The following is a 12,308-nucleotide window of genomic DNA, read 5'->3' on the forward strand; positions in this document are numbered from 1 at the left end:
ATTGGAATTGGAAAACTCAACATAATGCAAGCGCTTTGTTTGATAGAACAAATAATTGATTCTTGAAAAGGATATGGTCACCAACCAATTGAAATGCTTTGACATGGAAAAAGAAAAAAAAAAAAAAAGAAGCACAAGAAGAAAAGACAAATGTTAAATTCCACTGTAATTTATGATCATACTAATTTTTATTTATAAAATGATAAATATAATGTGACATGATTAACACTACATATTTAATACATTATATTGTATGTATATTAACACATGGTTTATAACTATAGATTTATGTAAAAAAGAAAATTATAAACTTACATAAATTATTTCTTAAAATTTTTAGTTTTGGGCACTAAACATGTCTATATTTAATACCTTCTAATTTAATTTTAATTAATTTAAAAAAAGATATTTTCTTATTTTATATCATTTTTACTTTTTACTTTTTAAATTTTAATTTATCTTTTATTGTAGTAATTTTTAAATTCTGTTAATTTTTCTATTTCTATTTTTAATTTATAATCAAATACGAAGTTGGATAACACCGCGAATGGTGGTTGTAATTTCTTTATTTTCAATTTTATGCTAATGGTTGCTTTAGATTTTTAATTTCTAATTATTGATGTCAGTTTTCAATTTTTAGTTGTTGGCTTATGATTTTTAAAATTTTTAATTTTGATTTCCGGATTTCCAAATTTCATTTTTAAATATGTTTTTACCTGCATATAGTTTCAACTTTCAACATGTTTGCTTTGTTTTTAAATTAATTATTTTTAAATAGATTGGTTAAAGTAAAATTAAATTAAAGAAGATATCGTATATATAAATAAATATATAATAATATTATTTGTCTTTATATTTTAGGATATTTTAATCTAAGTTATCCCAATTATTAAATATATTCACTTTTATATTTACCAACAAATTGTTCAGTTCCTTCACGGCATTGCCGTTGTCGATGTTGAAGAGAAACTTGTTAGAATGATTAAGCCTGTGATGTGGTTATTGATTTTATTTTTAAATTGAATAAATTGTTGTATAAATAATCATTATCCAATTTATGCTATCTTGATTATGGATCAAGTCAAGTTCAAGCTGAAATTTAAGCTCATTTTTAGGTTTAGACTTGATTTGATCCAAAAATAAATTTAAAATTTTATTCAAGTTTAACTTAAATTAAAAATGTTAAATTTAAACTCCCACTTATATTATTTTTAAATTGTTTTTATATTTAAAAATATAATTATATCAAAGACAATTTACAATCAAAATTAAATATTTGATCGTGAAGTTTTAGAGTTATAAATTTCATCAATTTATAGCAACAGAAAGGATGTGGTGTTAAGTTTCTTATATTGACTAGTAACAAGATTAGCCTTTAAAAATGAATACCTAACCTTAAATGTTAATTTGTTACTTAAGTTGTTTTTACACACTAACCTCGTCAAGGTTTGAAAGTTGGGCTAAATTAGTCTAAGTAGTTTTTTTAATTTAGGGAAATAAATCGATTTTGAAGAGAGGATGTGAAAACGCTTCCAGTCTCAACTTTTTGTTAGGTTTAAAGTTAGGGTTAAGGTTTTTAAATTATGAATTAGGTTTAGGGTTTTGGGAGTGAAATCGTGAAAGTTTATAGATAGATTTGAGGGGTAGGGTATGCAATAACGCGTCTTAGAATACATACATTCCATATGTCATGTTGGGATAGGACCATTGCCTCATAAATCCGTCCTATGGAAGTCAGGTTTCAAGGTGACAATGCTTGATACAACCATGGGTTGAAGTCTAAGTGGAGGTCCTAGTCAACGGTCGTGATGCGGTCAGGATTTGAGTATAACTGGGGGTCAGTTGACGATCATTATGCAGTCACGGGTTCCAAATTTTTTGATATCCGTAAATGATGCCTTATATATAGCATACATAAGATTGAGGTCATAATCATAGGGAAAATAAAGGGTTTTCCGGTGTAATCAACATAATTTTTTCTCTATTTTCAAGTAGCCGGTATCTTTAACCTTTTATTTTATTCGTAGGCTGACATTGAGGTGGACATAAGACGGATTTTAGGTGGAGAACGGATGTTCTGGCATAGTAGAGGTCAAATTCGAATTGGCGCGACAACAATTGTAGTTATTAATGAGTGGTTTAATAACAACAATCATTGTCACCCCGAAAGGAGCATCACCTTACTACACTGCAACAGGCACTGCCCGCCTGAGAGTCCTCTTGTGTCCACGACGATGTTGACCTTCGGATAAGAAGGAAGGTTAAAGATATTGCTGCATGAAAGCGAAGAAAAAAATTACTCCGATTATAGCAGGAAGCTCCATAGTTTTTCCCTATGATTATGCCCTCAAACTTCTGTATGGTATTTATAAGGCAACATTTTCGGGTATCCGAAAAGTTTGAGCTCGTGCCTGCATAACGACCATCAACTAGCTTCCCCATTATACTTTGATCTATGAACTTATAATGGTCGTCAATTGAGGCCTCTACGTAGACTTCCACCCGTGACCGTATAAAGTAAAATCACCCCGGAACTTGACTTCCACAGTATAAGTTTTCGAGGTAATGGTCCAATCTCGGTAGGATAAATGAAATGTGTAGATCTTGGAGAGATATCACATCATTGATGACTTAAGAATACTTCAAACCAAAAATTTTATTAGTGACAATTTTTTTTAACATTAAAGCAGGGAAGAAAACCGAGAGAGAAATATTATAAAGTGAAGGGATGGAGACTGGGAGAGATGATGGGTTTAGGAATGATGGAGTATGGAGGGAGAGCCCCTTTTTATAGGCGTGGGAGGGGGGTGAGGTTGCAAAGGAAAAAAACCTTGTGGTTGAAAACACGTCACATGAGAGGTGTTTTATCGAATATTTGAAAAACGTGCTTTAGATCTTAATTGGGATTCCCGGGGTTAGGGCACTTTTGACAAACTTTTAGTGGAAAGATTTGAAGCACTAAAAGTGCCTTGACTTAGGGAATCGCAAATAAGATTTGAAGCACGTTTTGAAGCATTAGATACCTTTTTAGGCATGCGTCTAATGAAATTAGTTGATCTTTGAAACGCGTTTTTGAGTACAGAAGAGCATTTCATTATTATTCGATGAAAGCGCTTCTTCTGAAGCGCATTTTGAAGCACGCCTTCCTTCTCTCCTTGTTCTATTTTGCTATTAAAGGGTCGAAGTATTCAGAACTTAGACACGGAGCAAATTCATATCAAATATTGAAGAGTTGCACTGCGAGTGTCGTTTGCATTTCTTTGTATAATCATCTAAAGATTTTTTTTTTGTTCTAACGATCTAATTCGTTTTAATTGAAATGAGTTGGCGAGGGAAATCCATCATTTACTACGACAGTCAAATTTTTAATACAGAAATCGGGGTCATATTTGTAAGGGCTTAGCCTGTGAAATTGGCTTTCAACTGTACCATTTAATTGCGTGAACTACGGACTAGAATAAGGAGAAAAGTTAGGGGTTCGAGTTAGGGAATAATTTCGAGCTTGCAATGTAGAGGCCAAATAAATCATTATGTCAAAAGTTTTCAGTGTATCTCAATCTTAGCATTTGCCCTTTTAACAAATGAGATTTTGTTTGAATGGTAAAGCATAGATATTAAAAGTTACAGAAGTTCAAATATTATTATGTATGTATACTTACCATATAAAAAATATAAAATGGCAAAAACACAATTTGCTTTGTAAAGTAAAACTATTTCGTATTTAACCTATTGAGTTGGTGCAGTGTTGACTCGTAATATCAACTCATTGTGCACCAACTCAGTCAAGTGTTTAATAAAATACGATGTGGTTGAAAAAAATATGTAACAATTATATTTATTAAAGGGTGAGTATTTGGTACGCTGTTAGTGTATTTTTTTATTTAACAAGCAGTATTAAAAAATTGACATGTGTTTTTTTTAAATATATATATTTTAAAATAATTTACTATAGCTTATAGGATACTTGTCAACCCCTGTCTTACTTGTGGAGTTTAAAAACCCTATTAACACAGCATTCTTTTATTAAAAATTGATTTAAAGATTAAATGACTTTAATTGAAATATTAACATTATTAAAAATTAAGGCGTTTTGAATTGAATCTTATCAAACTATGTTTCTAGATGTCACAAAATACCCCTAATAATATTTATTATTTTATAATTTTTTGATAATTGCTTAACTAATTTAAAATTCGGTTAAAAACTTAATTTTAATTGAGTTGAAATCAATTAAAATAACCCAACTCGATATGCATTTAAATAATGTTACAATCATTAAACAAAAATATATAATATAAAAATATTTAATAATAAATTAAAATTACATTATTATCCTCCTTTTGTTTTCTTTTTCTTAATTAAGAGTATTAAAAAAAATCAAAATCTCAAATTCCTAATATATAAGAAATGTGAAAAAAAAAAAATGATTGCAAAGGTCTCCCAAGTCCCAACCTCGCAAATTAATTTTTTTCCTTGAAACGGGAACAACGCCTTTAAAGCATTTTTCTATCTTCATTTCAGTACGTCATTTTCTATTATTCTATCTCTTCACACACTTTCACAAATATTGTTATTACTCCATTTTTTAATTTTCTATATTTAAATACATAAAACAGTATTGTGGAATCTATTCTCACAATATAAAAATGGGGTAATATTTACCATAATCCTCTCTTTTATTTGTAAATTAAATCTAAAATTTCACTGCTAACCCTCCCTTTTCTGCGAATCTCGGTCGCTCCTTTGGCTGTTCTGTCCATGGCGATTGCAGCGGCAGCTGTTATCGTCCCATTGGGCCTTCTTTTCTTCATCTCCGGCCTCGCTGTGAATCTCATTCAGGTTCTTATTAGGGTTTTTTTTTTTAATTTGGTATATTTGCTTTTGTTCTGACTTCTTAGGGAATCTGCCTCATATTTTGATTTGATTGAGTGGATTTTTCTCTGTTCTTTTTTTTCTTTTCATATTAGCTGTGGTTGCATTAAAGAAAATGGCAGTAAATGGTTTTCTCTGTTTCTTTTTTATTCGATATTTCTTGAGCTGAGATTATTAATGAACTTGCATGTAATCTAGTAATCTGGATTTTGAATCTACTTTACTTCTTAGCTAATAAAATTTACTAAAAAGAAAATTAAATCAGAATCTTTAGGTTTCAGCTTGATGAAACCTTCGGCTTTTTAAATTTTTTTTTTTTTTACCATGCGTACTTACCTTTTCTCACGATACCATTTAATGCTAAAAATGAGATAAAAAAGTCCATTTTTTTGTTGGTTCTTTTTTTAAGAAACCATAATCCACTTTGTTAGACAAAGTTGGTTCAATTTTATTAGTTGGCCGATGTGTAAATCCTTCTTCCTTCCTTTCTTTTCATCTCTTTGTCAATGACCATTTTTAATGTTACGCAATGTGATTTATCTTCTCTCAGGCAGTATGCTTTGTTCTTATTCGACCACTGTCCAAGAACACATATAGAAAGATCAATAGGGTATTGGCAGAGTTGTTGTGGCTGCAACTGGTTTGGCTGGTTGATTGGTGGGCAGGCGTTAAGGTGCTAATGAGCTCCTTTATTTCGTTATTTAAATCATTCATTTTAATGAACTGGATATTACATTTTTTGGCATTTTTGAAGCTAGTATAGTCTAATTCTGAAATCCTTTCTGAGATGTTATAGATGCTGAAACCATTTCTGATATGGCAGTTTATGATGATCAAATGCCTAAATGCTTTGTGCTTCAACTATACTAGTAAGAAGCTTGTCTAAAAAAATGATCTTATTGGTAAGCACTAACACATAGAAGCCGCTAAGGTTTTCGCTGCATCCTTGGACTCTGAATGTTCAATAAGTATGACTAAAGAGTTTGCCATCTCAACTTGAAATAGTATGTTACTTAGACAAAGGTGTTAGAAAATGAGATTTTTTTGCAGTGTTCAGATTTTCATGCCTCCGGTGACTGATAATTCTATTTAATGTTAGACTTTAGTTGGTTGAAGTCTGTTGTTGGACTAGTATCTTTGATGTCTATAGGCTTGAAGATTGGGCAGTTTCATTTCGTCTAGATAATTATGCAAATATGAGTTGAACTATTATTGTGAAGTTTTGTAACTTTTGTCTTCTCTAAGGAGTGATAGGTGATTCTGGACATTGGTTGAGGTGTTAATTATGGGCTGTTAGCGAGCCAACTTCTATAAATGTCCAAATATTGGTATCATGGATGTTATACCTAAAGTGATCTCCTAAAAATGAGCTTTTGATCTTTGCGACATTTTATTTGCAGATTGAAGTGTTCGCAGATCATGAAAGCTTCAATTTAATGGGTATGTCAATAGTCTTTTTTTTTTCTAGGAAACTTATTCTCAATATTCGAGCTAAGTGGAGAATTGGCATTGTTGGATTTTAAACTTTTCTTTTAGTGGTGTATTTATCATCTAATATTTTAAAAATTTTCAGGTAAGGAACATGCCCTTGTCATATGCAATCACAGAAGTGATATTGATTGGTTAGTTGGATGGGTTTTAGCACAGGTCTGTAATTGTTGTATTCCAAATCAGAATATTTTGCATACTGTTTATCTGAGATACACATTAAATTGTTTTTTTCCTTTGCACTGGTCGGAAATTTGCTATTTTGGGTTCTAACTTCATGTTCTTTGTCTCTTAAAATGCTGTATGGCTAAGATACAATTGAATTTTCTTTTGCAGAGGTCAGGTTGTCTTGGCAGTACATTAGCTGTAATGAAGAAATCATCAAAATTCCTGCCGGTATGTGTCGGTGTTATACTTTTGAAGTTTAAGATTTGAATTCATGACAAATTCTTTTTGTTTCAGCTGATATTTAAGCTTGGTCTTTGAGGCCTTACCGTGTACATGTTATTTTCAACACATTTGCATATGCTGCAGACCTCTGGTGCACAAGTTCATGCTTGTTCATGTGTGAGGTGTGATAAGGCAGTAATTATATTAATCTGCAGGAAGCAAACATAAGTGCTATTATTTTCTGAATGTAAAAAGAAAATTTTGGTCAAAACTCATCAGTTCTATTTTGTGTTAGAATAGCTTCTACTTTTAAATTTGGAGTAGGGTTTGCAGTATGGTAATTGAAGTCTAGTTTTTTTGCTTTACCCTTTGGGCAACCCACTATGTTGTGTTTTTATTGCATACTTGTGATTGTCAATTTTTATCTTTTAAAATTTTTTAATAGAGAAGCAAATTGGGTTATGTTTTTGTGTACTTATGAAGAATAAATTCATGATGGATATGTGCAGGTCATAGGTTGGTCAATGTGGTTTTCTGAGTATCTGTTTTTGGAACGAAGCTGGGCCAAGGATGAAAACACATTAAAGGTAAAAGTTTGCTTTCAGTTTTGGGTGCACATGTGTCACGATCACATATTTATTCACATATACATGACCATAACTTTTGCTTTATTACTTGTGTATTTGTGCGTGCTTGTTTTTAATCTACCCATACTGATCTCAATTTCAAATCTTGTGGAAATTGTATTTGCAGGCAGGTCTTCAACGTTTAAAGGACTTCCCACGGCCATTTTGGTTGGCACTTTTTGTAGAAGGAACTCGGTTTACACAAGCAAAGCTTCTAGCAGCTCAAGAATATGCAACCTCACAAGGATTGCCTGTACCTAGAAATGTTTTAATTCCTCGTACTAAGGTCAGATTATTGCTGCACCTATTTTCTTGAATTCCTTCTTAGCTCAAGAATATGCAACCTCTCAAGGATTGCCTATTCCTAGAAATTTTTTATTCCTCGTACAAAGGTCTGACTCTTGCTGCGTCTGTTTTCTTGAATTCCTTCTTACCCTTTTTTCTAGTCGCCTTTTTTAGGGATACATAGGTTTCTGAATTTAGATTTTGGTATTCAAGTTTGTAGCTTTCTTTTTGTGCAAGAGTTGCAATATTTCTATCACCTAATAGTATTCTGTTTAAGCTAGGTAGATTGTGTTGCAACCCTATGCCAACGGTATCTTCCAATGCAAGTTTTTTGCTGTTTCAGCACACTTATTCAATGCTAGCCAGCCTGAACCATGATAAATCTGTGCACTTTCACATATTACTCAGTCTTATACTTGAGAGTCAATCATGTTAGACTATGTGTTGCTATTCTCACATGTAATGCCGAAGTTTTTTTTTTTTTTGCTCATGAGTCATGACCACTCATCTCACCTGCCTTACTAACTGTAATTCTATATTCAGGGTTTTGTTTCAGCCGTAAGTCATATGCGTTCATTTGTTCCAGCCATTTATGATATGACAGTGGCCATCCCTAAAAGCTCACCTTCACCTACAATGCTTAGACTTTTCAAGGGACAATCTTCTGTGGTAAGTCGGATTCAAGTTAACTGTGTGAAGCAAGTTATATCATCTTTGCATAATTATGTATCAATATGAATGTGAAAATTGCTTTCGCTTTGTTTTATATTGTTATGTCCTAGGAGAATTTGCTTAACGGCTTCATAATTTGTCTTTTGTCTGATCTTCAGAATCCATGGAGTGAAAACCAAAAGTTTGTGTGTTTTGACTCCAGAAGTTGCTAGGTTTATGTGAAGCAACTGAGGATATAGTCTTAGGTTCATTCTGAAAAAGTATTTGTTTTTCCCTTTTCTTTTCCCATGGTTGGGACATGTCATTTTGAAGTTGTGATGATTAAACCTTTATATGCCATTAATCTCATCTATCTTGGTTGATAACTTAATGACTCATTGTTCTCTTAGGTTCATTCTATTGATGAAAATAAACGGTTGCTTGCAGGTGCATGTGCATGTCAAGCGGCGTCTTATGAAGGAACTTCCTGAAACGGATGAGGCTGTTGCACAATGGTGTAAAGATCTTTTTGTGGAGAAAGTGAGTATTATTCATCTAGTGCTGTAGGATGGTGCTACTCTAGGTGTTCTGGTTTGCATGTCAGATGATCTTATGATTGAAAATGAAAAGAAGGATTAACCTTGAAACAGTTGTGTATCTTTGTCTTTTATTTATTTCTTGGCTTAATGTTTAACAAGGTTTGTTCTTGTGCATGCATAAATTTCCTACTAATGGTTTTGTTTCTATTTGATTTCTAATGTAGGATAAGTTGTTGGACAAGCATATAGCTGAGGACACTTTCAGTGACCAACCATTGCAGGATATCGGTCGGCCTATTAAATCTCTTCTGGTGAGATTGTTGATGCAAAATTAACCAATCTGCTGCTGTGGTATTTCTCTTGGTTTTTGGTTCTGGAACTACATATGATAATAATATTCTTATTTATGATTCAGGTTGTTGCTTCTTGGGCATGTCTTGTGGCTTATGGAGCTTATAATTTTCTGCAATGGTCTTCACTTTTATCATCATGGAAAGGGCTTGCATTGTCAGCAGTTGGGTTGGCTATTGTTACCATACTTATGCAAATCATGATCCTCTTCTCACAGTCTGAGCGTTCAACTCCTGCTAAGGTTGCACCTGGGAAGCCCAAGAACAACAGTGAGAGTTCAGAGGCAAGACGAGACAAGCAGCAGTAGGTCGAGCTTGTCCTCACAGGAAAGTTGGTCTGCAGCCATATTTTCATAACCCTAAAATGTGTACTGTCTGTATCACTTTCACTTAGCAATCAGTATGTTTTCGTTTTAGACATACTATCAGGTTCCAATCCTATCTGCATGCCATTTGGTCATCATCAAGGATTCAAGTGGAACTAGCTTGTATGCATACTATCAATTCTTTGTTGTTGTTGTTTTTTTTTTTTTTTTTTTTGATGGTATATGGCCGGGTTTGTTTGCCTCGACAGTGTTTCGAAGTTAAAATGGCTACAGTGTAGGGGGCTTAGGCTACTGTTCTGTTCTGGAAATTTCCTTTTTATTTTCATAGAATGGTTTTTTAAATGCTATTTGTAAAAGACATTTAAGGTTTTTTTTTTTTTTTTTTCAACTTTTCCTTCGTTGGACACAGATTAGGAAATGAGTTTGCAGTTTCATATTTTAAAATCGTTTTCTTTATGAATACATGGATAATTCAGGGTTTGCTTAATTACATTTTCTTATTTCTTCGGAAATTTGTTTCTTATTTCAACTTTAGCAATTTATAATGTTCCTTATTAAGTTCTTAAACATGGATATATTATGATAAGCATATGTAAGTTTTATAAAATATAAGTACATAATACATAAAAATAAGAAAATATTACTTTCAAAAAAGGGAAAATTTTATATGATTGAAGATAAAATATGTTATAATATTTATACAGTATGTTGATAATTGAAAAAAGGGTGGCAAGAATCATTTTAAGCGATTTTGTATTTTGGTCAAGCTTTTAAGAGTTATATTTTTGCTTAAATGCTCCAAAATATTGAGTCAGCCTGGATTAAATAGTCAAATATGCTATATAAGCTTTTCAATGTTCAAAACTTGACAAAAAAAAAAAAAAAAAGAAAGCTATAAAAAGTTGATCTATTATGTCAGAACGTCCTATCCTTGATGTTGAAAAAGAAGAAGAAATCTCTTGTAAATTATGGGGTAGAAGGTGTGTGTGATCCAGAGATAGATTAAGGATTAGTTAAACATTATTCCTCAGAAGTAATTTTAAGAAAAAAAGGTACTATCAAGATAAAAATATTGTTAAATAATATACTTTTGAGATTTTTAGAAATATTTTCTTTTTTTGGTCAAAAGCAGAAGCAGAAAATTTTAGTTTTGACTCAAAAATACTTCTAAGAAATAATACTAAACTCGCTCTAAATCTTCTGAAATCTACTCATTCTAGTTTATCCTCCTATTCTATATGTCAGGCTTTCGTATTAGTAATAGAATTGATGAGCTTTGGAAGATTCCAACGGCTTTTAAACATATGATATCTTCACTCCCTTCCCTACATGCCATGTTATTAAAAAGAGAATGGATTGGTTATTTTGTAAATGAAGGCAGGAGGATTATGATCATCTTTTTTCTTAACTCTGATTTTTTCACCTCTCATCTAATCTGAAATCCTGCTATTAAAGAATGGATTAGAGATCGTATACTTGCTTTTCATCTGAATAACCATGAAACTCAGATTATAAGCATATTGTATGGTGTATTTTGTTATGTACAAACAAACTCAGATTTTAACTAATCCCATGGCTGCATCCTTAATATTAAAACCAAACCACCCATCAGGATTTTATTTAATCATAAAGTTGAAGCTCCTAGCACCGTGCATTTTACCTCAAGTTTAAATATCGCTTTAGGTAAATTATGTGTTAAGTTTTCTTCAAATTTATTCTTGCTTAAATTTTATTATATATCAGTTTTGTCTAAATATACTCCTGTCTAAATTTGAAGATATTCAATAACTCATAATTTTAATTATAGTTATTCAAACTTGTATTATTTATTATTATAATTGTGATTTAATTCGTAGTCTTAAATAAAAAGAGACAAAGTTAAAGCTTTGTAAAAGGAAAAAAATACAAATAAATAAAACTTAAATTTAATACTGTTAACTCTTAAAACATTAAGTTTAGCATCAAAACTTTAAAATTAAAGAAGAAATCAAGTGGGATATTGAGTTGATTATAAAGTTGAAAATTTAAATTGAGTTTTGCTTTATATAAATTATCTGGATTTATTTTAGTTTTAAGTGCCAAAATATATGAATCATATTTAGATATATATTATAATTTTAAAAACTGTGGAATTTTTTTATATAGTTTAGGAATTAATTTTGATTATAGTAATTAAGAAAAAGATGATTGAGTGAAGGTATTGGATGGCATAACAAAAAGTAGAGGCTTTTGTGCGTAATTGTTATTGCGGGCCGTAGAACCACAAGAAATTATATTAACAGATCCAAATGGAGATATGAACAATCAGTGACAAATGTCAGGATATTATTCGCACAAAATAAAATAATGAAATATACAAGATAAGTATTCCTAATTTTATGTTTTTTTTGAAATTATTCCTGTTTTTATAAAATAAATTATTCCTAACAATTCTTAAAAGGCTAAATATATAGATAATTTTACAAGTTTTATTTGATTTTAAAACTTTGAAATATAATTTTATAAAACGGACACGAAAAATATTAATCATTCACCATTTTTCAACTTTTAAGATATTTTCTTATTGAAGTTTTGATGTATGATAAAACTCGTTTCGAAACAGGGAGAAGTGGTTGGTAAGATTTCCAGTGATCAGATCTATTAACCCTAATCACCAATAATTTTATTCTTAAAAGCAACAAGTTTAGATCTAATAATGAAGTTCTTCAAATAATTTTATAAAAAAATACAATTTGAATTTTTTTTTTATATTCTAGTAAAGCTTTAACTATTTGATGCTGG

At 31.2% G+C, this 12,308-nt stretch overlaps 1 protein-coding gene across 1 annotated transcript; it reads left to right on the forward strand.

Moving 5' to 3' along the window:
* The first annotated feature begins 4,489 nt into the window (after positions 1 to 4,489).
* LOC108454001 (1-acyl-sn-glycerol-3-phosphate acyltransferase 2-like) lies at positions 4,490 to 9,869 on the forward strand. The gene is made up of 11 exons (XM_017752279.2): positions 4,490 to 4,839; positions 5,423 to 5,545; positions 6,273 to 6,312; positions 6,446 to 6,519; positions 6,697 to 6,756; positions 7,260 to 7,337; positions 7,504 to 7,662; positions 8,205 to 8,330; positions 8,760 to 8,852; positions 9,076 to 9,162; positions 9,267 to 9,869. Exons 1-11 carry the CDS (start codon positions 4,759 to 4,761, stop codon positions 9,507 to 9,509), a joined length of 1,164 nt encoding a protein of 387 aa, XP_017607768.1. The 5' UTR covers positions 4,490 to 4,758; the 3' UTR covers positions 9,510 to 9,869.
* The last annotated feature ends 2,439 nt before the right edge of the window (positions 9,870 to 12,308 follow it).

Source organism: Gossypium arboreum, chromosome 9, assembly GCF_025698485.1.
Source record: "Gossypium arboreum isolate Shixiya-1 chromosome 9, ASM2569848v2, whole genome shotgun sequence".
NCBI classification, from domain to species: Eukaryota; Viridiplantae; Streptophyta; class Magnoliopsida; order Malvales; family Malvaceae; genus Gossypium; species Gossypium arboreum.

Coding starts and splice junctions, on each gene's coding strand:
- LOC108454001 (XM_017752279.2), top strand. CDS start 4,759: ATGGCGATTGCAGCGGCAGCTGTTATCGTCCCATTGGGCCTTCTTTTC. Junction 4,840..5,422: donor TCGCTGTGAATCTCATTCAG/GTTCTTATTAGG, acceptor ATCTTCTCTCAG/GCAGTATGCTTTGTTCTTAT. Junction 8,331..8,759: donor TCAAGGGACAATCTTCTGTG/GTAAGTCGGATT, acceptor GGTTGCTTGCAG/GTGCATGTGCATGTCAAGCG.